At 48.5% G+C, this 26,890-nt stretch overlaps 2 protein-coding genes and 1 pseudogene across 8 annotated transcripts in view; 2 read left to right on the top strand and 1 right to left on the bottom strand.

Annotated features, from left to right (window-relative positions):
• GRHPR (glyoxylate and hydroxypyruvate reductase) overlaps positions 1-26,890 on the top strand; it is a 42,288-nt gene that overhangs the window by 2,161 nt on the left and 13,237 nt on the right. For 2 of the 3 annotated variants that reach the window (XM_017853557.1, XM_017853559.1), the window contains 8 exons: positions 70-200; positions 1,140-1,212; positions 1,760-1,876; positions 3,706-3,794; positions 4,966-5,070; positions 5,739-5,874; positions 7,220-7,350; positions 11,926-12,260. In XM_017853557.1, coding sequence (XP_017709046.1) covers positions 70-200; positions 1,140-1,212; positions 1,760-1,876; positions 3,706-3,794; positions 4,966-5,070; positions 5,739-5,874; positions 7,220-7,350; positions 11,926-12,047 — 904 coding nt within the window. In that variant the 3' untranslated portion in view covers positions 12,048-12,260. Of the gene's footprint in view, positions 1-69; positions 201-1,139; positions 1,213-1,759; positions 1,877-3,705; positions 3,795-4,965; positions 5,071-5,738; positions 5,875-7,219; positions 7,351-11,925; positions 12,261-26,890 lie in introns of those variants that run through there. The other variant, XM_017853558.1, reaches the window with a different exon arrangement.
• Positions 8,697-10,261, top strand: LOC108516212 (mitochondrial intermembrane space import and assembly protein 40 pseudogene; annotated as a pseudogene).
• The window catches only part of ZBTB5 (zinc finger and BTB domain containing 5), a 40,987-nt gene continuing 27,371 nt past the window's right edge, over positions 13,275-26,890 (bottom strand). For 4 of the 5 annotated variants that reach the window (XM_017853551.1, XM_017853553.1, XM_017853554.1 and 1 more), the window contains one exon: positions 13,275-17,708. In XM_017853551.1, coding sequence (XP_017709040.1) covers positions 15,671-17,704 — 2,034 coding nt within the window. In that variant the 5' untranslated portion in view covers positions 17,705-17,708 and the 3' untranslated portion in view covers positions 13,275-15,670. The remainder of the gene's footprint in view (positions 17,709-26,890) is intronic. The other variant, XR_001881741.1, reaches the window with a different exon arrangement.

A 26,890-nucleotide genomic window follows, 5' to 3' on the forward strand; every position in this document is an offset into this window, starting at 1 on the left:
TTCCCAGCTGGGAGGGGCGGACAGGTGTGCGGCTCCTGCTTCTCCTGAGGGGCCTCCCTTTCCCCGCAGCTGTGAGGTGGAGCAGTGGGACTCGGATGAGCCCATCCCCGTCAAGGAGCTGGAGCGAGGTGTGGCGGGGGCCCATGGCCTGCTCTGCCTCCTCTCCGACCTTGTGGACAAGAGGATCCTGGATGCTGCAGGTGCGCGCTGGGTGGGCAGGGGACTCGAGGGTGGCTTGGCCCTGTGGGCCCCTCAGCCTGCGCCGCTGGCTCCTGGGCTGCTCTGCAGTGCTGTCTGGGTTCTGAGGGCGTTTCCTGCGATACCAGGCCTAAGCGGGCAGATAGCTTGCTCTGGCACAGGCACTGCCCCTCCCTCCTGCTGTGAACCCCTTCGCGGGGGGCCCTGGGAAGGCAAAGACCGTGCTGTGGAGACTGTGGGTGTGGGGAAGAGCATCCAAGGCCCTGGGTTCTCCAGCCACAACCTTGCTCTGTGACCTCCGGCAAGCCCTGCCCATTCTGGGCCTGTGTGTAGTATGAGGGAGGCCCTAGCTCAGTGCCAAGCTGCAGCAGGATGTTTTTCCGCAGCCGCCGCCATGGGTCTCAGCCCGTGGAAGGATCAGCCTCCCGCTGTGAGACTGTTGTGACAGTTTTGAGAAAAGGTTCAGACTCAGGCTGCCGGATGGGAAGGGACCCTTGTGAGTTAGTGCTGAGCCACCCCATGCCCTGGCCTTGGCCTGGAAGCTTTCAGGTGTCCTGCTTGCAGGAGAGGGTAGAGAGGGTCGCGTCCCAGCCACCTTCTTGGCACTCTCAGAGGTGTCCATGGGGGAGGCCCCAGCATGGCTGAAGGAGACCCGAGGCCTCACTGGGTGGACAGCCCAGTGGGTAAGAGCGGGGCCTTGGTGGCAGAAGCCCTGAGGTGAACCCAGCTCTGCCTGTGACTGAGCCAGGCTACTTCACCTCCCTGAGATGGAGTGTCTGAGGCTGTCAGGGGGGATTATTCAGAGTTTTACGTGAAGAACAGAGATGTCAGCCTCTTATTCTAAGAAAACAATAATAAGCGGTGTCCCCATGATAGTCCCCAGTGCTGTGGCTTTGAGTTCCTCGAGGAAAGATACTAACAAAGCACTTTCTGCACAACAGGGGCCAATCTCAAAGTCATCAGCACCCTGTCCGTGGGCGTCGACCACTTGGCTTTGGATGAAATCAAGAAGCGGTAACTGCAGCTTGGGATCTGGAGGGGGCCTAGCGAGAGGGGTGGGTATGAGAGAAAGAAAGACGAGCTGTTGATTTGTTTTTATTTCATATCCCTTGGCCATTCAGGGAGAATGTGAGGTGGCTGATGATAGAATCTGTCCACATGTGCACAGGTCAGTTACAATGAACCCCAGCGGTCAGAAACAGTGGGTAACTTCTGTGTAGGTGGCACCCTTTCACATTCATTATCTTTTTTGATCCCCACAACAATACCTTGAAGTAGCAAAGGCAGGTATTATTCTTTCTCTTTCAGATGAGGAAATTCAGAAAGGTTAAGTTACTTGTTCAGTCCTTGAACCCTAATCTTCCATCTTCATATCCTTCCAAAGCAGGAGATAATCTAAATAGGAATGAGGACTGACCGTTTTTGAGTGCTCATTTATAGTTCTGAGCTTCCTGGCAGGCAGATCCAAGAGGAAACAAAGTAACTCCATGGAAATGTCCCAGCAGTAGACATCAGTAAAGGTGGTTGAGGCTGATGTTACCACCACATGTTTGATTCATAGTGGGATCCGAGTTGGCTATACCCCAGATGTCCTGACAGATACCACCGCCGAACTTGCAGTCTCCCTGCTACTTACCACTTGCCGCCGGTTGCCGGAGGCCATCGAAGAAGTGAAGAAGTAAGTGAACGCAGGCCAGGCGCGGTGGCTCACGCCTGTAATTCTAGCACTTTGGGAGGCTGAGGTGGGCAGATCATGAGGTTAGGAGTTCGAGACCAGTCTGGCCAACACAGTGAAACCCCGTCTCTAGTAAAAATACAAAAAAAAATTAGCCGGGTGTGGTCATGGGCCCCTGTAATCCCAGCTACTTGGGAGGCTGAGGCAGGAGAATCATGTGGAGGCAGGAGAATCATGTGAACCCAGGAGACAGAGGTTGCAGTAAGCTGAGATCACGCCATTGCACTCCAGCCTGGGTGACGGTGTGAGACTCCGTCTCAAAAAAAAAAAAAAAAAAAAAATGAACGCCTGGCAGGAACATTGGCTCTGCTCAGCACTGGATCCTGATCACCGGTGCCAGTCTGGCCCACGCATAGTCCCTGACCCCAAGTGTGCTCCATTGAGTGAGGACTCAGCTAAAAGAATTAAAGCACGAGGCAGAGCTGCAATAAAGGCAGGAAGGGAAGTGGTGAGAGAAGAGGATGAGGGAGGACAAACAAGTTCTGCTGGTGGGTGAGGGCTGGCCGGGAGAGTGCGGATCAGGGAGGGTTTCACAGAATAAGTAGCAGGTGGGCGTCTGCTTGAGTCCTGAAAGCTGCGGGTCCACAGTCCCTTAGATGCCAAAAATCTAAAAAGGTCGGACAGCTGAAAGTTCTTTCATACTAACAGGAGACTATTTAAGGCTTTTATTTCTACCACTTAATGTGACTTTCCTAAGTTTTGCTGCAGGTGTAACACTGTTTGAAACAGGTGCTGCCCAGACACTGCAGAGGGTGATGTGTGGAATCTACCACCTGCACCATGCTGCCATTTTAAAGGCCAAACAATTTTAAAATCTAGTCTGAAGGTTTCAGATCAGGGATTTCGGCCTGTATATCAAGAGTTAGAGTTGGCCGGGTATGGTGGCTCACACCTGTAATCCCAGCACTTTGGGAGGCCGAGGCAGGCAGATTGCTTGAGCCTCAAGATTTAGAGAACAGCCTGGGCAACATGGCAAAACCCCATCTCTACAAAAAATACAAAAATTAAGCAGGTGTGGTGTTACACATTGTAGTCCCAACTACTTGGGAGGCTGAGGAGGGAGGATTGCTTGAACCCGGGAGGCAGAGGCTGCAGTGAACTGGGATCATATCACTGTACTCCAACCTGGGCGACAGAGCAAGACCCTCTCTCAAACAAAAAAAAAGTTGGGGGAAGCATTCCATGTGCAGTCATGGTGGGAGGTGTGCAAACGCAGGCTGTCACAGTGTGTGACCAGCAGCGTGGGCCCCGGCACGGGGCATGGAGGAGAGTAGACAGTGCTGAGTCCTGCTCACTGTCCTGTCTGGGGAGTCAGCATGTCTACTGTAGGTAGCTCAGGGCAGGCTCTGTCTCTTGCCCAGGGCAGCAGCGTGGGCCCTGTGGCTGTACTCTTTGTTGCTGCTCTAAAGTGCCAAAAGAACTTGTTTTGGAATCGTAAATCCTGAGTTTGCAGCCTCTTGCTCTCAGCTTTCTCCGGTTGTGTGACCTCAGGCAGGTCACCCTTTCTGGTTTGTTTTCCCATCTGCAAAATAGGATGAGAGCCAGTAAGGCCCCTTCCCGCCCTCAAGTTCTGTGTCCCTAGTGGCTTTAAAGGAGGAGTCGTTGCTGCTGCTCGTCTGCAGCGCTGAGGGGGCAGTGCCTCATCCCACTCTCAGTCCCTGACCTGGAGGATGGGTTTGTACCTTGGACCACAGTCAGAGGTGCTGGGTTCTCAGCGGCCCCTCATCTTGGCCCAAGGCTGGGCCTCTCACCTACCACTTTCTCTCCTCTAGTGGTGGCTGGACCTCGTGGAAGCCCCTCTGGCTGTGTGGCTATGGACTCACGCAGAGCACTGTCGGCATCGTCGGGCTGGGGCGCATAGGTGAGGCCCCCACCTGCCCACTTGCCCACCCCGGCTCTCACAGCTTTGGTTTGCATCCCTGGCACCACGTGTCTGAAGGCTGAGAAGACCCACATGCTGTCAGGGCACTTTGCCTGCAGTAGAGGTATCTCTAGTGAGGGTTACAGTTTTGTAAAACACAGGCAAATACATACATAAACCAAAGCAGGAGTTCCTTAAGAACTCACTAGGTGATAAAAGCAAGTTGCCTGAGGGTCAGGGGGCTTCACGATTCCAGCTCCATACAGAACAGATGAAGACTACAAATGCTGTGTTGGAGCCCTTAGGAGTGGTTACTGGTTACTGTGAGAGAGCCCATTCCCCCGACACCTACTCCAGCTTTGGTTCTGGAAGGTTTGTGACTCACGAAGCCCTAACTCGGGCCAGAGGGCTCCGTGGGCAGAGTTGATCTGCAGTTCTGCAGATGAGGCAGAGCCACTTTTCTTCCAGTGGCCGTTATTTGGAGAAGCCTGGCAGAAGGGCTTGGGCCTAGCCAAGCAGCTATCTATTGGGGTTCTCTGTCATCCTGCCTGGTGCAGGGGTGCGGGTGAGGGTGGAGAGTGTGGAGAAACTGTCTAACCAACGAACAGCCCTGCCTCTCACTAGAGAGTTGCTTGGAGGAACCCAGCAGCTTTGGGGCACGTTCTGAGCCTGAAAATCCAACTGCACAAATCCGCCTCAGCAGCAGCGTACATGAAAAGTGTAGGTCTGGGGTGAGCTGGCAGTTTGGCATTGCCACCAAAAGTCAAATGGAGTCCGAGACTGCATTCGCAGAAGCAGAGGGTCCAGGATGAAGGAGGGGACTGCTTGACCAGGCGTCTCCTTTGTGAAAACTCTCGCCAGTTCTCAGAGGTTAGGAAAAACCTGAGTGGCTTTCCAGATGGCTTGGAGCATGTGAGGACAGCATCAGCCAGTGCCAGCCTCAGGGGAGCTGAGGTGCTGTCTCCAGATCCCTGGGGCAGTGCGGGCTGGCTGGGGGCTGGTTATGGCGGGGCAGCCAGCCCCCCACCCACTCTGGGGGAGACAGGAGCAGGCAGCTCTGGGGCTGTGCTGATGGAAGGGTCTGCCCTGAGGGCCGCTGTCCCGGAGCTGCTGGGTGGCGCCCCTGCCCTCTGCGGGACTGGGAACGAGACATGGACTCTCCTTGCTCTAGGCCAGGCCATTGCTCGGCGTCTGAAACCATTTGGCGTCCAGAGATTTCTATACACGGGGCGCCAGCCCAGGCCTGAGGAAGCAGCGGAATTCCAGGCAGAGTTTGGTAAGTGAAGCTTGATTTCCACAGGAGCCTATCTGTGTCCAGTTGAGAGGCGCTATTTTCTCTCAATGGTGGCATTTTCAGGCAGAGGGCAGGAGCTCCAGTCATGTCCAGGGGCTGCTGTGTCTGGTAGATGTTTAATCTACCTGCCCCTGGACACAGGCCCACTCAAGGGGCACAGGGACTTACCCAGGTCCTCTCCGTGCCAGCAGAGCAGTCCAGGGCTCCCGTCTTTCAGCGTCCTGTGTTGCCATCCCCGTTGTGGGCGGAGCAGCGGGGATGGTGATGGGTGCAAGGAAGGGCTGGGCACTTGCACTCGCTTTTCCTTCAACTGGCAAGCACTACCCTAGCCTCTGTGCGCTTTAGTCCAGGCAGATCCAGCCCCTGGCAGGTCCACAGCCTGGTGAGCAGAAGGCAGGCTGGATCTCAAGCTTTCCCCATGCCCCTGGACACTTTGGGCCCTGAAGGTGATTAAAGCCAGAGTGGTCCAGATCCCATTGTGTGTGATTTGACTTTGTGCACTCATGAGAGTTGTCCAGGTAGAGACTCGGCCTTCAGGAAGCATCTTGGGAGTTTCTGTTATGGGAGTCGGGAGCAAAGGACTGGTTTCCCACCATCTGGTTGTCCCTAGCCTGGGACTCAGTGCCTGATGGACTCCTGCCCTCCCTCAGTGTCTACCCCTGAGCTGGCTGCCCAGTCTGATTTCATCGTTGTGGCCTGCTCCTTAACGCCTGCAACCAAGGGACTCTGCAACAAGGACTTCTTCCAGAAGATGAAGGAAACAGCTGTGTTCGTCAACATCAGCAGGTATCCTAGAGCCACCTTACCCAGCAAGCCTGGAGAGGAGCTGTCCCCACTGCTGCCATCTGGAGATTTTCTTCCCCGTGGGTTGTTGATGAGACCCCAGGCTGAGCTTGCTGGTTTCCATAAACCAAGCAACTCAGAAATTCATGGGAATACACGAGAGCTCTGCACAGGGAAGAAGAGCCGTCGGAGTGGGCCTAGCCTGCCTGCTTCTCAGCAGTGGCCCCTGCCTGGCAGGGCCTGGCACACAGCAGGGTGGCTTCAGGGAGTGTTCCCAGGGAGCCTCAGCTGGCCCATTGTTCTCAACCACAAATGGCCAGACTTCAGGATCTGAAGGGCCCTCTGGAGGCCGCCTCCCACACTGCTGAGCCTGGCTTTGGCTGCCTGTGGTTCAGTGATATTTTGAATCTTACCCTCTTGGGCAGACAGACCCTAAAACTCACGTGGTTGTAGTTCCTCACACTGTCCCTAGGGCTGCCTTCAGGCCACTGAGCATGTATGGGGGTCAGACCTTCCTTCTCTGCCACTCCAAGCCCTTCCTAGCTGGTCCCCCTTGAACCTATTTACCTAAGTTTAGGGGAAGGGGGATTGGGTGAGGTCACCCTGAGGACTTACGCACCCCAAAGGTACCTGTAATTACCAATGTTTAGCTACAAAACAGGTGACCTGGGAATGGAAGAGTGAAACATGCAGGACCACAGGACTTGCACTGCTGGCTGGCAGCAGTCATAGCTGCCGTGTACCAGGTGCCTGCGTGTACCCAGGACAGCCCAGGACCCTGTATTACTTAGTGCACAATACACAGTCTCTAGAAGATCAGTTCTTGACTTCAGTGGCCGCTGCCTTTGGATGTGGTTAGGGATGTGCTCATTCCTCTGCTCTGGTTTAGGCAGGTGCCTGATAGCACACTGTGGTGCTTCTCAGTGGGGGTCTGGGGGCCAACCAGATCAGAAACACTTGGATGGGGCCTAACACAGATGCCCTTCTGGGCCCTGTTCATGCAGTAGAGCATGTAAGAAAGCTTTAATCCTCCCAGCATGCCTGGGAGTTAGGTGGTATTCTCCTTATGTCACAGAGCAGATAATTTGAGACACAGATAATTCGAGGCACAGAGAATTTGAGAAACTTGCCCAAGGTCACACAGCTAGGAGGAGGCAGGGCTGGAGTTCTCTGAGTATATAAGACTTACAGACATACTGTAAGTATACCTACTAAGACTTAGTGCTTTAAAAGTCAGTGCCAAGTGCCGGGTGAGTGGAAAAATTCATTCTGTGTAGGTTGTTCTGCCTCAAAGGTGGCCTGGGCAGAGGGATCTTCATGGTACCCATGTCACCACTGTCATTCCCAGGGGCGACGTTGTAAACCAGGACGACCTGTACCAGGCCTTGGCCAGTGGTCAGATTGCAGCTGCTGGACTGGATGTGACGACCCCAGAACCACTGCCTACAAACCACCCTCTCCTGACCCTGAAGAACTGTGGTAAGAACTGCATTTTCTGATGCAAACTCCCTGCTGCCCTGCAGGACCAGTGTTTTCGAGGGGGTCCTGAGGGGCTGGGTGTGGAGCTAGTGTGGGTAAGTGCTGAACCCAAAGGGACACACCAGGGACTGTAAATGTTTACGCTGTTAGTGACATGAGTGTATAACAGGAGCAGTCCTCTTGAGCATGTTCTGCTGGGTCTCTGTCCCTAAAGGAACAGAGTGTAGGTGTGAGAGGATTTGTTTTAGGAAAAAAAAAAAAAGTTGGCCAGGTGTGGTGGCTCACACCTGTAATCCCAGCACTTTGGGAGGCTGAGGTGGGCGGATCACGAGGTCAGGAGTTTGAGACCAGCCTGGCCAATATGGTGAAACCCCATCTCTACTAAAAATACAAAAATTAGCCGGGTATGGTGGTGTGCGCCTGTAGTCCCAGCTGTTTGGGAGGCTGAGGCAGAAGAATCGCTTGAACCTGGGAGACGGAGGTTGCAGTGAGCCAAGATTGTGCCACTGCACTCCAGCCTGGGTGACAGAGTGAGACTCCATTTCAAAAACAACAACAAAGTGGGCTGACTACATGTCTACATGTGTTACACCACAGTGACTCGTGTAAAACCTGTTACTCTAAATTGCTATTACCAGTTTATGTGTGAAAAATTAAGTGTAATGACAATGCCAATATTTATAACTCGGCCAGTTTTTCAAGCTGTTGTTTCACAACAAAGCCCCCTTCTCTCTTCTGCTTTGTGGGGCTGGGCCCAGGCCTCTGCACACCCCATTTCTGCTGTGCCAGCTGCACTGGCAGGCCCTCACAGTGTGGGTGTGGGAGGGCCTGCTTCCTCCTGCCCTCCCTTCCTGTCTTTGGGGGAGTGGCAGCAGCACTTCTTAACCTCACAGTACCAGTTTGCTCCCCATAGTGGCTGGGGAATCCAGTTTGCAGTTTTTCCAACACTTGGTGAACCAGACGCACTGAGCCCCACTCAGAGATAAAAGCAACAGCCAGTCAGTGCCCCTGCCACAGAAGTCTGAGTTGCAGCACTACAAGTGCCTCCGGCAGTTGCTACCTCTGTGCTACCATAGTGCAATGGTTCTCATACTTTTTTTTTGTTTGTTTTTTTGAGACAGAGTCTCGCTCTGTTGCCCAGGCTGGAGTGCAGTGTTGCAATCTGAACTCACTGCAACCCCCACCTCCTGGGCTCAAGCAATTCTCCTACCTCAGCTTCCCAAGTAGCTGGGATTACAGGTGTGCACCACCAGGCCCAGCCAATTTTTGTATTTTTAGTAGAGATGGGGTTTGTCCATGTTGGCCAGGCTGGTCTCAAACTCCTGACCTCAGCTGATTCACCTGCCTTGGCCTCCCAAAGTGCTGAGATCACAGGCATGAGCGCCCGGCAGCTCCCGGCCAAATCTCATACTTTTGTGTTCGTCAGAATCACCTGGAGGAGTGACTGATCAAACACAGGTTGCTAGCCCCATCCCGAGGGTTTCTATTTCAGCGGGTCTGGGGTGGGGTCTGAGAGTATGTGCTCCTCACTGCTCCCAGATGCCACTCAGGCTGCTGGTCCTGGGACCACACTTTGTGGTTTGGATTTTTGTCACCTGCTCAGTTAGTTAACAACTTTATGCGTAATGATTCTTTATGTTAAGATCTGCTCAGGTAGCTGGTGGAGTTTATGCCTCCAGACTAACAGAGTGATCAGGGCCTTAGGTTGTCTGGGCCAGTCTCTGTCTTTAATTTGCATTCTGGAATGGACACCTAAACAAAACGTCTTCAGCGGCTTCCCCGGTGAATGCTCCCATTAACGTCTTCAGCGGCTTCCCCGGTGAATGCTCCCATTAACGTCTTCAGCGGCTTCCCCGGTGAATGCTCCCATTACCGCAGCCCTTGGAAACTCTCCCGTCCCTCCCCCACCCCAGCCTGCAAGGAGCACTGGGTGTGATGTCAGGGCTGTCACCCACAGCCAGGAAAACTGCCCTCCCACCCCTACCCCAGGTCCTGGAATTCAGCTCAGGGCCCCGGACTGCTTCAAAAGACAGTTCTTGGTCTGAGGAGAGGGCGGTCAGGGCATGAAGCTGCAGTCGCCGCCGCTGTTTGTGCAAAATCTTAAGCACTGGGCTGTAGCCATGTCCTACTGCCGGCAGGAAGGGAAGGATCCAATCATATTTGTGATGAAAAAAGACCATGCAGCTGCAAGCAACGCAGCTGATGACCCCAGTGATCCCTGTGAGGGGAGCATGGATTGAGGCTGCTAAATGGAGACAGTAGCTGGAACTGCCTGTGCCTTGGGGGAATGGCCAGCGGCCCCTGTGGGAAACAATTCAAACTGGACTTTTCCTGCTCCCACTATAGTATGGAAAATGTCAAGGGGTCAGGCTGTGTAGACCAGTTGTGGGGCCATGCAGGAATGCATGCAGAAATACCCAGATCTTTGTCCCCAAGAAGGTGAGGAAGAGGTAGAGGAAAAGCCCACAGACATGTAGAAGCAGCAGCTCCCACTGAGGCCACTGCAACCAAAGAGGAGGGGTCAAGTTAATGAAGGCCATAGGACTCCAGTCCTCCCACCCCCTCAGAGTGACACGGACCTTTCGCAAAATGCCGTTTAGTCACCCTCCAACAAAGTGTCTTTTCCTCTTGTCCTGTAAACTCTAATGTACAAAATAACATATTTTGATGATCAGGGGTCTTGGCCTCTTGACATATACACTGAAAAAAATGGGGGTTGTTTCTATGCGTCCTGTGTAAACCTGTCGGCAAATGTAGCCACCACTTTTGAATTCTCCTAGATGGCCCTTAATTTTGCCACTTTGAAATAATGTGCTACTCCATCTCAGCAACCAAAAACCATTATCCGGGAATGTTTCTTGTGAGTGAGCAGATTTATTCTGATTCATTATATGTCTAAAATGTTGGGGTGGGGCTGGTTAGGGTGGCTCATGCCTGTAATCCCAGCACTTTAGGAGGCCAAGGCAGGAGGATCACTTGAGACCAAGAGTTCGCATCTAGCCTGGGCAACATAGTGAGACCCCATCCCTATAAAAAATTTAAAAATAGCCATGTGTGGTGGTATGCACCTCTAGTTCTAGCTGCTCAGGAGGCTGAGGTGGGAGGATCGCTTGAGCCTAGGAGGTTGAGGCTGTAGTAAGCTGATTGTGCCATGGCACTCCAGCCTGGGCAACAAAGCAAGACTCTGTCTCAAAAATTCTTCTCTACTAGAAGAGGCCAAATGGTCAGATGCAAATTTCTCCAAACCCATCCTGACCTTGAGTATGTATAGGGTTACTGTACTTCATTCCTGACATATTTTGGTTTCCATGTTGGCACTGAGCTCCCGGTTTTCTATTTGGATGGTGAAAATTTGGACCCTGTCATTCACAGTCCCTTCCTAAGTGTAGGGAAAGGCTGGTTTTTGCTATTCCTTGTTATTCTGAAAGCTGTGGTTTGGGGTCCGTGTTCATGCTGGCTCTCAGTTTGATCAGATGCAATGTTCTTGAGAGGTGGGGATCTAATTACCAGAAAGGAGAGGAAACTAAGTACTCAATTATGGCTGGGCGCGGTGGCTCACACCTGTAATCCCAGCCCTTTGGGAGGCCGAGACAGGAGAATCACTTGAGGCCAGGAGTTCAAGACTAGCCTGGGCAACAAAGACCCCATTACAATAATGATGAATGTAAAGAAGAAAATGTACTCAATTAAAAGGAAACATGGTTTCTACCTGGAAAAAACCCAAAAGCAGTTTTGTGGGGTTTATTTGGTAAAGATGATGTCTCGCTGTGTAGCCCAGGCTGGCCTCAAACTCTTGGGCTCAAGTGACCCTTGCACCTCAGCCTCTGGAGTAGCTGGGACTACAGGGATATGCCACTGCACCCGGCTGACAGTTCTCTGGAGGCAAGTAACTTCACTTGCCCTGGGGTGGGATCGGAGATAACTGTGCTGTTCAGCATTTCATTTTGGAGTTATTTCTGTAGATCAGAAACCTTGTGGTCACGTGGCATCATTTTCAGGTGCACATGGTACAGGTGCATAAACTGGCACCCAGGTTCACCTGTTTTTGTTTTTGAGACAGAGTCTCCCTCTGTCATCCAGGCTAGAGTGCAATGGTACGATCTCAGCTTACTGCAACTTTTGCTTCCAAGGCTCAAACAATCCTCCTGCCTCAGCCTCCCAAGTAGCTGGGACTATAGGTGTGGGCCATTACACCTGGCTAAATATTTGTATTTTTTGTAGAAATGGGGTTTCGCCATGTTGCCCAGGCTGGTCTCGAACTCCTGAGCTCAAGTGATCTGCCTGCCTTGGCTTCCCAAAGTGCTGGGATTACAGGCATGAGCCACTGCACCTAGCCCTAGAATACAAATATTTCATCACATTGTAACTGGGTTTTAGTAGCCTGGAGGCCCTTCACTCTGTTAGTCTGAACCTCAGCTCTGGGGGAGTGTCATGCTTAGTGACCAAGGGAGAAAAGGCAAGGCATGGAACCATGAGGTAGTCTCTATTCTTCTTACTGGCAAACCCAAGCCATGAAAACAGCCCAGTTGAAGTCTGCTGAACCACCCTTCTTATCTTCCTCTCTCTCCTTTCCAGTGATCCTGCCCCACATTGGCAGTGCCACCCACAGAACCCGCAACACCATGTCCATGTTGGCAGCTAATAACCTGTTGGCTGGCCTGAGAGGGGAGCCGATGCCCAGTGAACTCATGCTGTAGCCAAACAGTAGAGATGGAGGGCCGGGAAGCAAACCGTACCCCGGTATTCTGTCAGACGCACCCAGGCTTGATTTGGATCCACAGGCACAGCCAAGGGAAAGTCTGATTCTCTGAGGAAAGAGTGATTCTGATAGATGTACTTGTCACATTGGTGGCTGGACACACTTGAGCCAAAAGTGTGTAATTCTATTATTAAATAATTCTCTGAGAGACCGTCTTGGCCTGTAAATGGGGAAGCTAACAAGTGCGTATGGCTGGGCATGGTGATGCACCTCTATGGTCCCAGCAACTCAGGAGGCTGAGTGGGAAGGATCCTGAGGCCAGTTCAAGGCTGCAGGGTGCTATGATCACTCTTTAAATCGCCACTACACTTAGCCTGGGCAATGTAGCAAGGACCTGTTTCTAAAAAAACATTAAAAATACAAAGAGCATCTGTTTGAAAGTCACAACATCCAATGATCTGCCTGGCTCTGCTTCCCACCCCAGCCCTCAGCCCTGGGCATTTTCCTTATTGGAACCTGTCCAAACCACCTTATGCCTCATCTTCTCTGCCCAGATTCCTTCACTTGTCCCTCACCAAGGACGGGACAAGCAGAACCCAGTTGTGACCATGGCACTTGAATATGATACCTAGACCATCAGGAAAATTAAAGAGCCCTTCCAGAAAAGGAGTTAACTGGAAGAAATGAGAACTAGGTAAGGACGTTTAACACTCTTATTTTGGTCAAGAACAATTAGAGGTAGGTGGATTTAATTTTAAAATTAGTTTCAGCACCTACACATGGTTCCCTTTGCCCATCCTGTCCCCCCAGCCCCTCCCTGCCCCCAGGTGGATGGTTTTTTTTTTTAAATCACCACCTTACCCACTCTTCTCCAAGGTCAGGCCACAGCACTGCCATTGCCAAAGCCCTGCTCTGTGCTCAAGGAATCAGCTTCCAGAACTGGCAGATGGAGTTTCCAACTTGAGAGGCAGGTCCAGGGAGCAGCACAAGATTAGGCAGGCCCTTGGAGAGCAACTGGGTAAACTGAAAGCAAAATCTCATGCATGTGCATAGCTCAAAGACAGAAAAGGAAGGCGGAGGAAGGCAGAAGGGAATGATTTGAGGGGAATGACCAGTTAACTTACTAGGTTTGGTTTAAAACAAAGTACTAGTCAAAGAAGGGCTGGCAAAGAGATATTACCCTCTTTTGTTTCAACCTTAATAACCTAAAGAAAAATAACACATATTTAGAGGCATGAATATGACAAATTTTTTATTTCAAAATCTCAAGTTGTAACCAGCTATAGCACCACTGACATGGATGCCTTGATAGAACTCTATGATCTGATCATCAGAAAAGATTCTACATGATCACGCCAGACTATAATTAAGGCTAACCAATCAAAATTCAGGTACCCAATACCAGTTATAATCCAGATAGAAACTACAGATCATAGGAACCCTGGGACTGGTTTTCCAGTGAACCCTGGAATTATTTTTTAAGTGCTACAGCATGTACAAGGACACTGGCCCACAAGCTTGCTTCTCACACGTAGAAACTGACCGACTAAGAGGTAGATGAGAGATTCCAGGTTCCATCTAGCAGTGGAGAGGCAGGGCTCCAGCATGTATCAGAGATAAGCCCCAAAAGCAAAGTCCACTTATGCTTCAGCAGAGGTGAGCGGGCAGGCTCCTGGCACCACTTCCTCCAAAGGGAAGGGAAGGAGCCCTGTGTCACTGGCTCCTCTCCCTGGGTCCAGGTGGGGCCTCTCGTTTTCTCCAGGCTTACCCACTGTGTCCCAAGGTTAATCTCACAAGACACTCGTCCCTACATCACGTAAAGGGTGGATGGGGAGCCTCCTAATACCATGTCAACATGACCTCTAACAAGGAGCCACACACAACTGAATTTCACAGGACCCCATATTCTCCAGTGGGCTCTTTCCCACATCTACTCGAAAGGAATCGTGGCTTTCCCTTTGGGCTTTTCTTCCTGGGAATCAGTCCATGGGAGATGCCAAGCCCCGCTGGAACATGAAATTATCCACAGATGTGTAACTGCATACTCTAACAGGAGAGAAAACACGCTCATTTTTGTTTCCAGCTACACATACTTAGCTTTCTAAACACAAAAACTGAATATCTGAATTATGCATGATGGTTTGGTATCTCTAAGAAAGCATATAAAACATAAAATGAACTCATGTTCGTGCATGAATTAAACTGACTTCATGAGTCCTAGGGAGATGCATTAACCTGTGCTGTTCCCCTGGACGCACACTTGGCCTCACACAGGTGCCACTAACAGCCCCGATGGCACAGTGTCAGAGGACAGCAAGGTGGGGCTGGGGAAGTGAGGATGCAGGGCCCAGAGAGACCCTGGGCAGTGACCCGAGTGCCTCCAACAGTCTCAGATGCTACTTGATTATTTCTATGCTATGGGCTGTCAACTCTTAAATAGGCTACAAAATATTTACCCCATGCACTACTATGTTTGGATTTCAAACAATTTTAAACATTTGGGATCAGATTGGGGGAGCAACAAATAATAAAATTAGGGTCTGTACTGTTAAAGTATAGTATATAACAGTAATAAAACCCGTGTGGGGGCATTTTTGGTTAATTTGTCATCGAAAACAGTAATCTAAACCTGGGAGAGCTGCTATATGGGGAGGGGAGAGTGAAGAAATGAAGTGGAGAACAGGCTTGTCCTCGGGTAGGATGTGTCAGCTTAGACTGGCCCTCAACATCTGGATGGAGCAATGGGTAAATGTGCCATGGAAGACCCCACAAAATGACTCCACATCATCAGAACAAAGACAAACACAAGCTCTTTTCTGACTTCCTAACATAGAACTGTAACATCTGTAATACAAGTTGGTTAAAATACTGCTCAAACAGCACATACGGAAACAATACCTTGTCACTCTCTACAAGTACATACTCCATTTACAATTTGGTTTTTAAACCAGAAAAAACTGTTAAAACATCTATCCAACAGTGATGTATTCAAAAGTATATACACCTAATAGTCCAAGAGAATGCTCACTCTGGACCCAGTGTCAGCACCAAAGTGCAGTGTGTGTGACTGCAAATCAGGTAAAAATAAAAAATACAGTACTTTCTGAGGCCTAGGACTAGCTCAGGATACACTTTAAAGCATTTGTGGCAGACAGGCGTGTCCTCAAAGGCCTTCCTTTAAGACAGGCACCAAATCACCACTGGTTACACATAAGTGCATTTTGCATCACTGTATAGGGATAATAATATTCCCATCAGAAGGTATAGGAAATTTAAATGCTACACAGTTTTACAAAAATTGCTAGAAAATTTTTTTTGCACTTCAACTTTTAAATTTTTAAATGTGCCACTTTCAACATCAATTACAAACTACTTTCTGACTGCATTACTCAACCCTAAGGAAGAACCTGGTTTCAGGGATTGCATCCCTTTCCCAAGACGTGCACTTGATTCAGAAATGCAGCAGCACAACTACTACATGTTAGTTCTCCGGTTATTAGTTGCTAAACTGCTTAAGAGCCACTGGGCAGCTAGAAGCCTCGAACCCAAAGGCATTAACTGCTTACCAAAAGAAATTCAGTCCGACAACTGGCCTCAGCGTTGTCTTGTAAGGACAAACAGCTAGAGCAAAGTGCTGGGAAGATTGCTGCTCTGCCAGCGCAGGCAGGTAGTCTTTGAGTGCTTATACAGGTGGCTGGACTGACTAAACCTCTTGCCACACTTCAGGCAGGCGTAGGGCTTTTCACCTGTATGAACACGGATGTGTTTCTTGCAATCTGTCAAAGTCAGAAAAGTTTTGCAGCAGATTTTGCAGGCATACTTGCGAGCTCCCTCTACAACCAAAACATTGTGCTCTGATAAGGCCTTCTTGCACTTTGACAGAACATCTGCAGATGCTCTGGTCAATTGTGGAGGGCCAGGCTGGGAAGGATGGCCATTTTCAAATGAGGATGTAGCTCCATTCATCATTAGCTGGGAACTGGTAGAGTTTTCTGGGATCTGTGAGCTCCTGACAGAAGTTACAACTGGCATTTTGGGAGCTATGCGGCGATAGTATGGAAAGTTACTGGCTCCTCCCCTTGGGGAACCTATCATTACCCTGGAGAAGGAGGAGTGGAGGCCCAAACCAGACCTGGAAAAGTCCATCCCAAACTGTTCCCCTCCTTGGTAGCCTGAAGTCTGCACACACGGCAGGCCCATCACCTCCTGCATAGGCCTGACGAAGTGGGAGTCTGCAGGTTCACTAAATGGGTTCTCTACATGGGAGCCAGGGGCAGAGGAGGGCCCACCTGCAGGCCCAGCCTCTGGACTCAACAAATAAGGGGCCTCACTCTCCAGCCTGCAGTCACTAGTGGTGTTTGGGATATTATCATCATTGTTCTGATTTGCAGTAAAGTTATTTCCTCTGCTCTTGTTAAGAAAATTTGAAATACTAAAAGTGGACTTATGCTCTAGGTTATTTGTGACCTCCAAAATGTGGATATCACCTACCCTGTCTGTGCTAGACTGGGGATCTGAAAAACTCCGATCACTGCTTTCAGGGCTGAGGTCTATCTTCTCAGCACTGACCACAACTCCTTCCACTTCTACAGACTCGCTGCCTTCTGCTTGTGAGGTCACATCGCTCACTTCATCCTGAGGCTCAGGCGAGCTCAGGGGCTCAGATTTAACCACCACTCTCATGTGCTCCTTCTCACTAAGGCCAACCTCAGGATTTTCACACTGAAAACTACTTTTCTCAGTTGCAGCTTCCTGATCAAAACTAGTCTCAACCTGAGTTGCACGAGAGGCCATGGACAACTGTGCCATGTTGCCAGCACTGTTATCAGACTGGCTGGGCACCTGGGCATCTTCTTGAGTGCCAAAAGACTGATCAAACATGATCGCACTGTCTTCCTGGTTATCAGTCATTCCATCAGCTTTAGGATTATCCACAATTTTCAGAGAATCTGGTGAAAAGAACTCCTCCCGAGAATGAACCCCTGAAGGCCCATTCTCCGGTGTAACATCTGAAATGGCAGACTCATCCATGGAGGGTCGGAGGCGCTGCCTGGCCCGCTCTTCTGCAGACTGCTTGCGCTTATGAAGGCGTCTCATGGGGAAGGGCGTGCGCTGATCCAGGTTACTGCGCATGGAAGAGCTCATGGGGGCTGGCTGCTCCTCGCCATTCTGGCTGGAATTGAGGGCTGAGCTCACAATACTTAGTCCCAGCTGCTGTAGCATAAAGGAGCGCTGCATGCGGGCGTTCTGCTCCTGAACGCGCTCACTGGGGGGAGACATGGGCAGCGTCCTTGTCGTTAAGTAATGTTTACATGCCTTAACAACAGAGTTCAAATGCAGGTGAGAGGCTGCCAATAAGACATCCATAACATTGCTCTCCCCCAGCATGAGGGTGGAGGTATACATCATGTCAATCAGTGCAGCAAAGGCCTCTGCTGTCACCACCTCACTATCCAGCTGGATCATGTTCATGGTCTGATCTCCTTCTGCCACTGAGAACAGGGCTCGGAAATGCGTGCTGCATGCCGCCAGCACGGAGCGGTGGGCTTTAAAGTGTCTATTCCCTACCACAATGACACAATCACAGAGCTGGCCATGAAGTCTCTGGTAGTTCAGCTGCTGGAAGATTTGTTCAAAGTGACCAGGAAAATCCATGATTCTACAGGAAAACAAAGAAAATGTTAAGACCTAGAAAAGCTTCAAAGTCAGAACACAAAGGGTATGATGAAAAGAGTGGAATGGATGGCCAAGCTTGGAGCTGTGAAGCCTGTGATATCTCTGATAATGGGCACATACACTAAGAGCTTGTCATATAAGGAGCAAATGCCAATTCAGCCATCAGCCCAGAAGGCATGCACACATGTGGGCCCAGCTACTGACAGGCTTCCCTTTACTCTTCATATGAGCCATGTATAACACTAAGGGGCTAAGTTAGTAAGAGCCATGTATAACACTAAGGGGCTAAGTTAGTAAAGACCAGTGTGTGAGTGATGGATATCTATCCCACAGAAGTTTGTTAGAGTTCTGCATTCCCTAACGATGAGGAATGAATGCCAAGAAATTCCAAAATCTTAGGAACCTTAAAGAAGTGAAAAGGGCAAATTAATATTAGTGTGGAAGATTTCCAGTTATAGGGGGTAGCAGATTGCACATACGCATTTGCCCCCTGTTCATTCTTGAAACCCCACTAAAATGACACTAAGCCAGGCGTGGTGGGTCACACCTGTAATCTCAGCACTTTGGGAGGCTGAGATGGGCAGATCACCTGAGGTCAGGAGTTCAAGACGAGCCTGACCAACATGGTGAAACTCCGTCTCTACTAAAAATACAAAAAAATTAGCCAGGCATGGCGGTGTGTACTTGTAATCCCAGGTGCTTGGGAGGCTGAGGCAGGAGAATTGCTTGAACCCGGAAGGTGGACGTTGCAGTGAGCCAAGATCGTGCCATTGCACTCCCAGCCTGGGCGACAGAGCGAGACTTCATCTCAAACAAACAAACAAAAACACTAAAGTTTTTTGGTTTCGTTGTTGTTTTAAAGGTATACACCCACAAGAAAAAAGAGAATGAGAAGGGCTTCAACAGCATTTTGGAAGCTGGGGAGCAGGTAAATCAGTGCTAACTGACTCAGCACACCCCAAAAGTGAAAATCCTAAACTGGCAGTGGATAAAACAACCTAACATATAAATCTCATTCCCAAAGGCCAAGGAACTGATTGCCCTTGCCAGGGGAAATGGAATGAAGGTGTGGCTAAGGCAGGAGGCCTGGCTGAAAATCTATCCAATAAAAAAAACAAAAACAAAACAAAACAACCCTAGGCCAGATGCGGTGGCTCATGCCTGTAATCCTATAGCACTTTTGGAGTCTGTGGTGGGAGGACTGCCTGAGCTTAGGAGTTTGAGACCAGCCTGGGCAACAAGGTGAAACTCTGTCTCTACCAAAAATACAAAAAATTAGCTGGGCGTGGTGGTGTGTGCCTCTGGTCCCAGCTACTTAGGAGGCTGAAGGGGGAGGATCACTTGAGCCTGGGAGGCGGAGGCTGCAGTGAGCAGAGACTGCACCACTGCACTCCAACCTAGGTGAGAGAGAAACCTGTCTCAAAAAAAAATTAGCTGAGTATGGTGGTGTGCACCTGTGGTCCCAGCTACTTGGGAGGCTGAGGTGGGAGGATCACTTGAGCCTGGGAAGTCAAGACTTCTGTGAACTGTGACTGGACCACTACACTCCAGCCTAAGCAACAGAGCAAGGCCCTGTCTCAGAAAATAAAATAAAAATGAGTGAATGAATAAGAAGAAGAGAAGGAATTAATCAGGTCCAATATCTTGACTACAGAAAGAGAAAAGTAAGAATACAGAGGGTGAAAATGATGTAGGAAATGGTTTTTGTTTTGTTTTGAGACAGAGTTTCGTTCTGTTCCCCCAGGCTAGAGTATAATGGCACGATGTCGGCTCACTGACCTCTGCCTCCCCGGTTCAAGTGATTCTCCTGCCTCAGCCTCCTCACTAGCTGGGATTATAGGTGCACGCCACCACGCCCGGCTAATTTTTGTATTTTTAGTAGAGACGGGGGTTTTACCATGTTGGTCAGGCTGGTCTCCAACTCCTGATCTCAGGTGATCCGCCCGTCTTGGCCTCCCAAAGTGCTGGGATTACAGGCAGGAGCCACTGCGCCCAGCCAAGAAATGGTATTTTTTTAAATTTTGAGAACTGAATAAATTTTCTTATTAAGACTAACAAGGCCCAACAAGTACTCAACAATATGAAGATACAAATCCCCACACTAGGCTGATATCAGGAATAAAATTGGCATTTGTCTTTGCCATAGCAGCATTGCAAGCTAGAAGATGACAGTTCCTTCAAAATTATCCAAAAATATAATTTCCAACTTAGAATTCCACACCCAGCCAAACTATTAATCAATTAGGATAAACTAAGGTATTTTCAGATAAGAACCCAAAGGTTTATCCTTTCTCAGGAAGCAACTAAGATTGCAGGAAACAGGAGACTCACTAGAGAAGACAGGCAAAGGGAACCCCAAGGATAATGATGAAGCCCCAGATGACAACTAGGCAGCAGGCCTGGAGAGCAAAAGCAGTCAGACTGGAGCAGGAAGGACTCCAAGGAGTGGGTCTCCAGGGGGGATGGAAAAAAGAATGGATAGATAACCTGATGTGATTGCGAGTGCTTAGAATTTACCAGTTCTATCAAAATGTGAAAATGGGGCCGGGCGCGGTGGCTCAAGCCTGTAATCCCAGCACTTTGGGAGGCCGAGACGGGCGGATCACGAGGTCAGGAGATTGAGACCATCTCTGGCTAACACGGTGAAACCCCGTCTCTACTAAAATACAAAAGCTAGCCGGGCGAGGTGGCGGCGCCTGTAGTCCCAGCTACTCGGGAGGCTGAGGCAGGAGAATGGCGTGAACCCGGGAGGCGGAGCTTGCAGTGAGCTGAGATCTGGCCACTGCACTCCAGCCTGGGTGACAGAGCGAGACTCTGTCTCAAAAAAAAAAAGATTAGGATAGAATGGACAGCATTCCCCGAGTGCTATGTAAACGTCACACGTGATCAAACCAATCTGTGGGCCCTACGTAAATCAGATACCACCTCCTCAAGCCTGCCTATAAAATCTGGCAAATTCTGCCACCGGCTGGTCAATTCCTTTCAGAAACCCTTCTGTCTCACTAGAGAGAGAGCTGTTTTCCTTTCTCTTTGTTTCTTTCTTTGGCCTATTAAACATCCACTCCTAAACTCCTCGTGTGTGTCTGTGTCCCAAATTTTCTTGGCCCGAGACAACAAACCCCAGGTATCTAGCCCAGACAAGGAAGCTACTTCCAAAAAAAAAAGCAAATAAGTCTTTGTATCATTATAAAAAGTTCTGACCTCACAGACCCCTTGAAAAAGTCTAGGGGACCCATACAGATCACTGGACTATACTTCGTGAACTGCTGATCTAACAAAAATTTTAATTATATTCAGAAGACAGAAGAATGAGTAATATGCATTGAGCAAAACTGGTAGAATTACAAGGAGAAATTAACAAATGCATAAAGAGTAACAGTCTTACCTTTAATCAAGGAAGATGTCAATAGATAATGCCTAAACTGAAATTAAGAATTAGTTCCTGCCAGGCATGGTGGCTCACGCTTATTATAAGCCCTTGGGAGGCCGAAGCGGGCAGATCACCTGAGGTCAAGAGTTCAAGACCAGCCTGGCCAACATGGTGAAACCGTCTCTACTAAAAATACAAAAATTAGCTGGGTGTGGTGGCACGCACCTGTAATCCCAGCTACTCGGGAGGTTGAGGCAAGAGAATTGCTTGAACCTGGGAGGCGGAGGTTGCAGTGAGCTGAGATCACGCCACTGCACTCCAGCCTGGGCAACAAAGCAAAACTCCATCTCAAAAAAAAAAAAAGAATTAGCTCCAAGCATATTATTTAATATATATATGTAATTACCAAAAGAATTAGCTAAGAGTTGAAAGTGGTAGTCCTGGAGAAGAGAAAATGGAAAATAGGAACCTGGGCAACATGGTGAGACCTCCATCTCTACCAAAAACACAAAAAAATAGCTGGGCGTGGTGCATACCTATAGTCCCAGCTACTCAGGAGACTGAGGTGGGAGGATTGCTTGAGCCCACAGGGGTGGAGGGTGCAGTGAGCTGAGATCATACCACCTGCACTCTAGTTTGGGTGACAGAGTGAGACCCTATCTCCAAAAAAAATTTAAAAAGAAAATGGAAAGCAGGGAAGGTAAGGCCTGGTGTTTGTCTTAAATCTTGTAGAACTACTGATTCGTTAAATGATGTTCACTGGCTAGGCACAGTGGCTCGTGACTACAATCCCAGCATTTTGGGAGGCCAAGGTGGGTGGAACACTTGAGGCCAGGAGTTTGAGACCAGCCTGACCAACATGGCAAAACCCTGTCTCTACCAAAAATAAAAAATTAGCTGGGTGTGGTGGCACAGGCCTGTAATCCCAGATATTTGGGAGGCTGAGGCACAAGAATCGCTTGAACCTGGGAGATGGAGATTGCATTGAGCCAAGGTAGTGCCACTGCACTCCAGCCTGGCAACAGAGTGAGACCATCTCCAAAAAAAAAAAAAGACATGCACTTAGCAAATTTACATATACTTTCAGTAAGATAATAAATGTAAAAAGAAACCCTGAATAGACTATAACCACATACATACAATTAGTAAAAACTGTCATTATCACCCCCTAAAAGGCATCAGTACTAAATAGTTTTGTAGGAAATATCTATCAAATGTTATGGAGAGGATAATTCTCATATTATTTAAGGGACAGAAAGCTTCCTATGATACAATAATGATATAAATAGTTATTGTATCACAAACCAGGTAATGCAACTATTAACACAGTAAATACCAATCTTTCTGAATGGATCAGGAAGAATGATTCATGCACAGTGAAGGGCAACCTATTGCTGTGGTTGTGTAACTGCTCAATAGGTTCACCGTGCCTCTGCCTACACAGAGATGATTTGTCAAGACAGCGGAACTGCAATAGAGAAAGGGGAATTCACACAGAACCAGCTGTGTGGGAGGACCAGAGTTTTACTATTACTCAAATCAGTCTTCCCGAAAACTCGGGGATCAGAGTTTTTAAGGATAATTTGGTGGGTGGGGGCCAGTGAGTCAGGAGTGCTGATTGGTTGCGTTAGGAATGAAATCTAGGGAGTTGAAGCTGTTCTCTTATGCTGGGTCAGTTCCTCGGTGGGGGATACAGAACTGGTTGGCAGGTCCAGGTGGGGCCGTCCAGTTGTCAGAAATGCAAAAACCTGAAAAGACATCTCAAAAGGCCGATCTGAGGTTCACAATAGTGATGTTATCTTCAAGAGTAATTGGGGAAGTTGAAACTCTTATGACCTACCTAATGATGGCTGGTAATATTTAGAATTCCAGCCCCTCTCATTCTAACTTGGTGTCTGGTGGCCTTTCATTTGTTTTACAAGAACAGTTTAGCTTTAAACTGTAAACAAAATTCCTTCCCAAGGCTAGTTTGGCCTATGCGCAGGAATGAACAAGGACCGTTTAGACGTTAGAAGCAAGATGGGGTCGGTTAGGTCTGGTATCTTTCACTGTCATAATTTTCTCAGTTATGATTTTGCAAAGGCAGTTTCAATCGCACTGACTGAATTTTAAGATAAGCTATTTAATATCTAGTAACAGAAGCACAACTCACAGTAAAAATGGGGTCATGAGTTAAACCAAATGCAGCTGACATACTAGCATTATTTTTGATATATGTTTTGGCCATCCCCAAAACCCAAAAGTCAATATTCCAAGAATTAGTTGGAAATAGCAGTGTATATCACTATTAATATAAAGCTCAAAAGTGATTCCAAAGACTATGAATACAAAGGAGGCTTAGATTCATACTGTTTTAATTAGGGTTCCCCAGAAGCAAACCATAAGAGAAAGATTCAAGTGCAAGTGATTTATCAAGAAGTTGTTCCCAGGAGAAAATAGGAGTAAGGAGCAGGAGAAAGCAGCAGCAGCCAAGCAAAGGTATGATATGGGGCAAAATCCCAGCCTTAGTGTGATCTAGCAGGTGTGCTCTGAAGTATAAACAATGCCTCTGAGTTTGAGCCACCTCAAGGCAAAGGTGCTGGTCTTTCATAGCCCTGCAGTCACTCAGTCAATGACTAAAAGCCTCCTTAGGGCAATGTAAACTGCCAGGCACTTCTGGTTCTCTGGGCCCATGCACAAAGTGATGCCAGTCACCCAAAGGCAGTCCTCAAGAGTCACAGATGCAAGCTGTTAAGCACACAATAGCTATAGAATGGGTGCACAGAACCGGTAATAGGGATCAAGGGCATCTGGTCAGAGCTACACAGTATCTGCTACACACACCTGGTGATACTAAGAATAAAGCAACATGTAACCATATGGATAAACAGATGCTACGGTCTATTAGTAAGGAATATTCTTGTATATTTACATCATATATGTTGCACTCTCAATCTCCTACCCCTGTCCCATAACCATTAGGTGAACAAGAAATCTCTATTCCTTCATTGGATTCTAAGATGCCACATGTCTGTCTGTGTCTGTCTCTCTTTAAACAGTGACAGAGTCTTGCTCTGTCATCCAGGCTGGAGTGTAGTGGCACAGTTATAGCTCACTACAACCTTGAACTCCTGGGCTCAAGCAATCCTCCCACCTCAGCCTCCCATTAGCTGGGACTACAGGCACGGACCACCACACACAGCATTTTTTTTTTTTTTTAAGAGACAGGGTCTCCCTATGTTGGCCAGGCTGGTCTCGAACTGATGTGCTCAAGGGATCCTTCCGCCTCAGCCTTCTAAAGCATTGGGATTACAAGTGTGAGCACCATGAAGTTTTCAGGAGATCTGTTACACAGCACTAAGTAACTGTAACGGTATGAAACTTTTTACCATTTCCCCACAAATCTACATTCAAATACTATCTCCACCTTTTCCGGGAGGAGGGGTCCATCTGTGTCTTTGGAGGAAATCACTTCCCATCCATTCTTAGTCCATGAGTCCATGTAGTACAGATTGAACTGCCGCAAACCCCTTAGTTCACCAGGAGATGGAGGATCCAGGGAGACCCAGCCAACTTAGTACCCACTCTCCTTGATTAGTGATTGTTTCAGACATGGGTATGTGACCCAAGTTCTGCCAATGGAGTCTGCCTGTGGACTTCTGCTGGTACTATCAAGAAAGAGAATATTTTCACCCAGATAACAAACTGTGAGGGAGATATAAATCCAGCACTGAGAGTGACCATTTTTGCCTGTTTGAGAATGAAGCCAACACAGAAGAAAGTGATACCAAAAATAGTGTTCAGAAGATATCAAGACTCTGGAATCCAGGCATGACTAAAGTTAGCACCACCCTAGAACTTGTTTCAAGAGCCAATGAATTCCCCTTTTACCTTAACCTGGTTTATGCTGGATCTCTGCCACACAGTCAAACATGAGGTTCAAATTACATCTCCCAGGAAAACCCATATAATATAGCTATCTCAAAACCTTTAGAATATTTTGGATCTAGAGGGATTATTTTTAAAATTCAGTTTGTTTGGGGGGTATAAAATTTGTTATTTGCTCTAATGGAAGGGAATCATGAATCAAGATCATTGTTACTCAGAACTCTCAAGTAACTCTAGCAAAGTCAGAGGGCCAGTCTAAAAGCCTTAACAGAACTCAGGCTGAGTAAATAAGAGTCTTACCCAATGCTGCCTGTCTGAAGCCTTCTAACCAAGGAAAAAGGCTTCAGGTCTCTTTAAAAGGCTCCAAAGTGTGACAATATGAGTCAATATACAAGGAGAGTATGGAGAGGAGAGTGTGGCAAGCAATTCACTGATGTATAACTGTGTGTGACCCAAAGCAAGTGTATAGTTCAGTATTTGTGATCTGCAGGAACAAACATTTAGGAATTTCAAAACTAAATATAATTAAGAAAATACACTCATATTACTGTCCATTACATTAACATGAATAATCAAAAGTTGACTTTTCTCAATAGATTTACTTTTCTAATAATGCTTTACTTAGGCTAATAAAAAAGTTCCTTTGTGTCTTTGGAGAACAAGCCAGCACGTTTTAAACTATTTAATTCATACACTGACATACCCACATGCTTCTCAATACTATACTTCATTCACAACAAAAACTGCACCCATACTCAAACATCATCTACTACCATATCAAGTAATTTGCTGCTTGTCTGCCAGGCAGGATCCACACTTGTCACCTGCAGAAAGCAAATTAACATTCTAAGGAATCCTTAATATTCAGTAACCCAATCTAGATAAAACCCTAGCAGATCCTACTTCTGTGTGGGCTGAGCAAAAACAAAAACCCTAGTAATACAGACAGGAGACAGGGAAATACTGGGAAGAGGACAGTACCCCAGCTAAGGCCCCACCCTCAAGCCTGGAAACCTGTGGCCCTAAATGAGAACAGGCATTCCTGTTTTTGTGCCCAAATGTTGCCTTTTGGCCTGCCACGCCATGCTATCCTGTATGCATATAAACCCCAAACTCCAGGTTCCACAGGCAGATGAGCAGACAAACAGAAGTGCAGAGGAGCAAAAGAGCAGCATGGCAGAGAAGGAGAGAAGAGAAGGAGCATCTGAATGTCAAGAGCCATTCAGCTGGGGATGGTCAGAGAGGAGATCAGCTGCAGGACAGCTGAACTGCAAGGGAAGATCATCTTCCCACTTCATCCCCTTTCCAGCTCCCCATCCATCCCACTGAAAGCCACCTCCATCATCCAATAAAATCCCCACATACACCATCCTTCAAGTCCGTGTGTGGCCTGATTCCTCCTGGATGCCGGACAAGAACCCAAATACCAAGAAGGCACTGAGCTGGTTAACACTTAATCCTTCAAGTCCGTGTGTGACCTGATTCCTCCTGGATGCCGGACAAGAATCCAAATACCAAGAAGGAACTGAGCTGGTTAACACTTAACCCATCTGCAGACAGCAGAGCTAAAAGAACACTGTAGCATGCCCAGTGGGGCTTTGGGGGCTACAGGCACCCACCCCTAGACGCCACTGTGGGGCCAGACCCTAAAACAGCTTGCCCCAGCTCCTACCCCTGCCTGTCTCTGTGCTCCTCCTCCTCCTCCTGTAAGGGGTTTTAGCAGTGGCGGTAGCCAAACAGACGAGCCACACCCTTGTCACGCATCCTGCGGGGGGAGTCAGGGAACTCTCCCATTTCATCAGCAGAAAAATAACTAGACAGAACATTTCCTCCACTTGTAGAGATGATATACATAAAAACAAATATCAGAGAGCAAAACAAAGCAAGGACCCACTCAAGAAAGCTAGGATTTTTTTTTTTTTTTTTAA

The sequence above is a fragment of the Rhinopithecus bieti genome, unplaced genomic scaffold (assembly GCF_001698545.2).
Source record: "Rhinopithecus bieti isolate Rb0 unplaced genomic scaffold, ASM169854v2 scaffold_36417, whole genome shotgun sequence".
In the NCBI taxonomy this organism is placed as follows: Eukaryota; Metazoa; Chordata; class Mammalia; order Primates; family Cercopithecidae; genus Rhinopithecus; species Rhinopithecus bieti.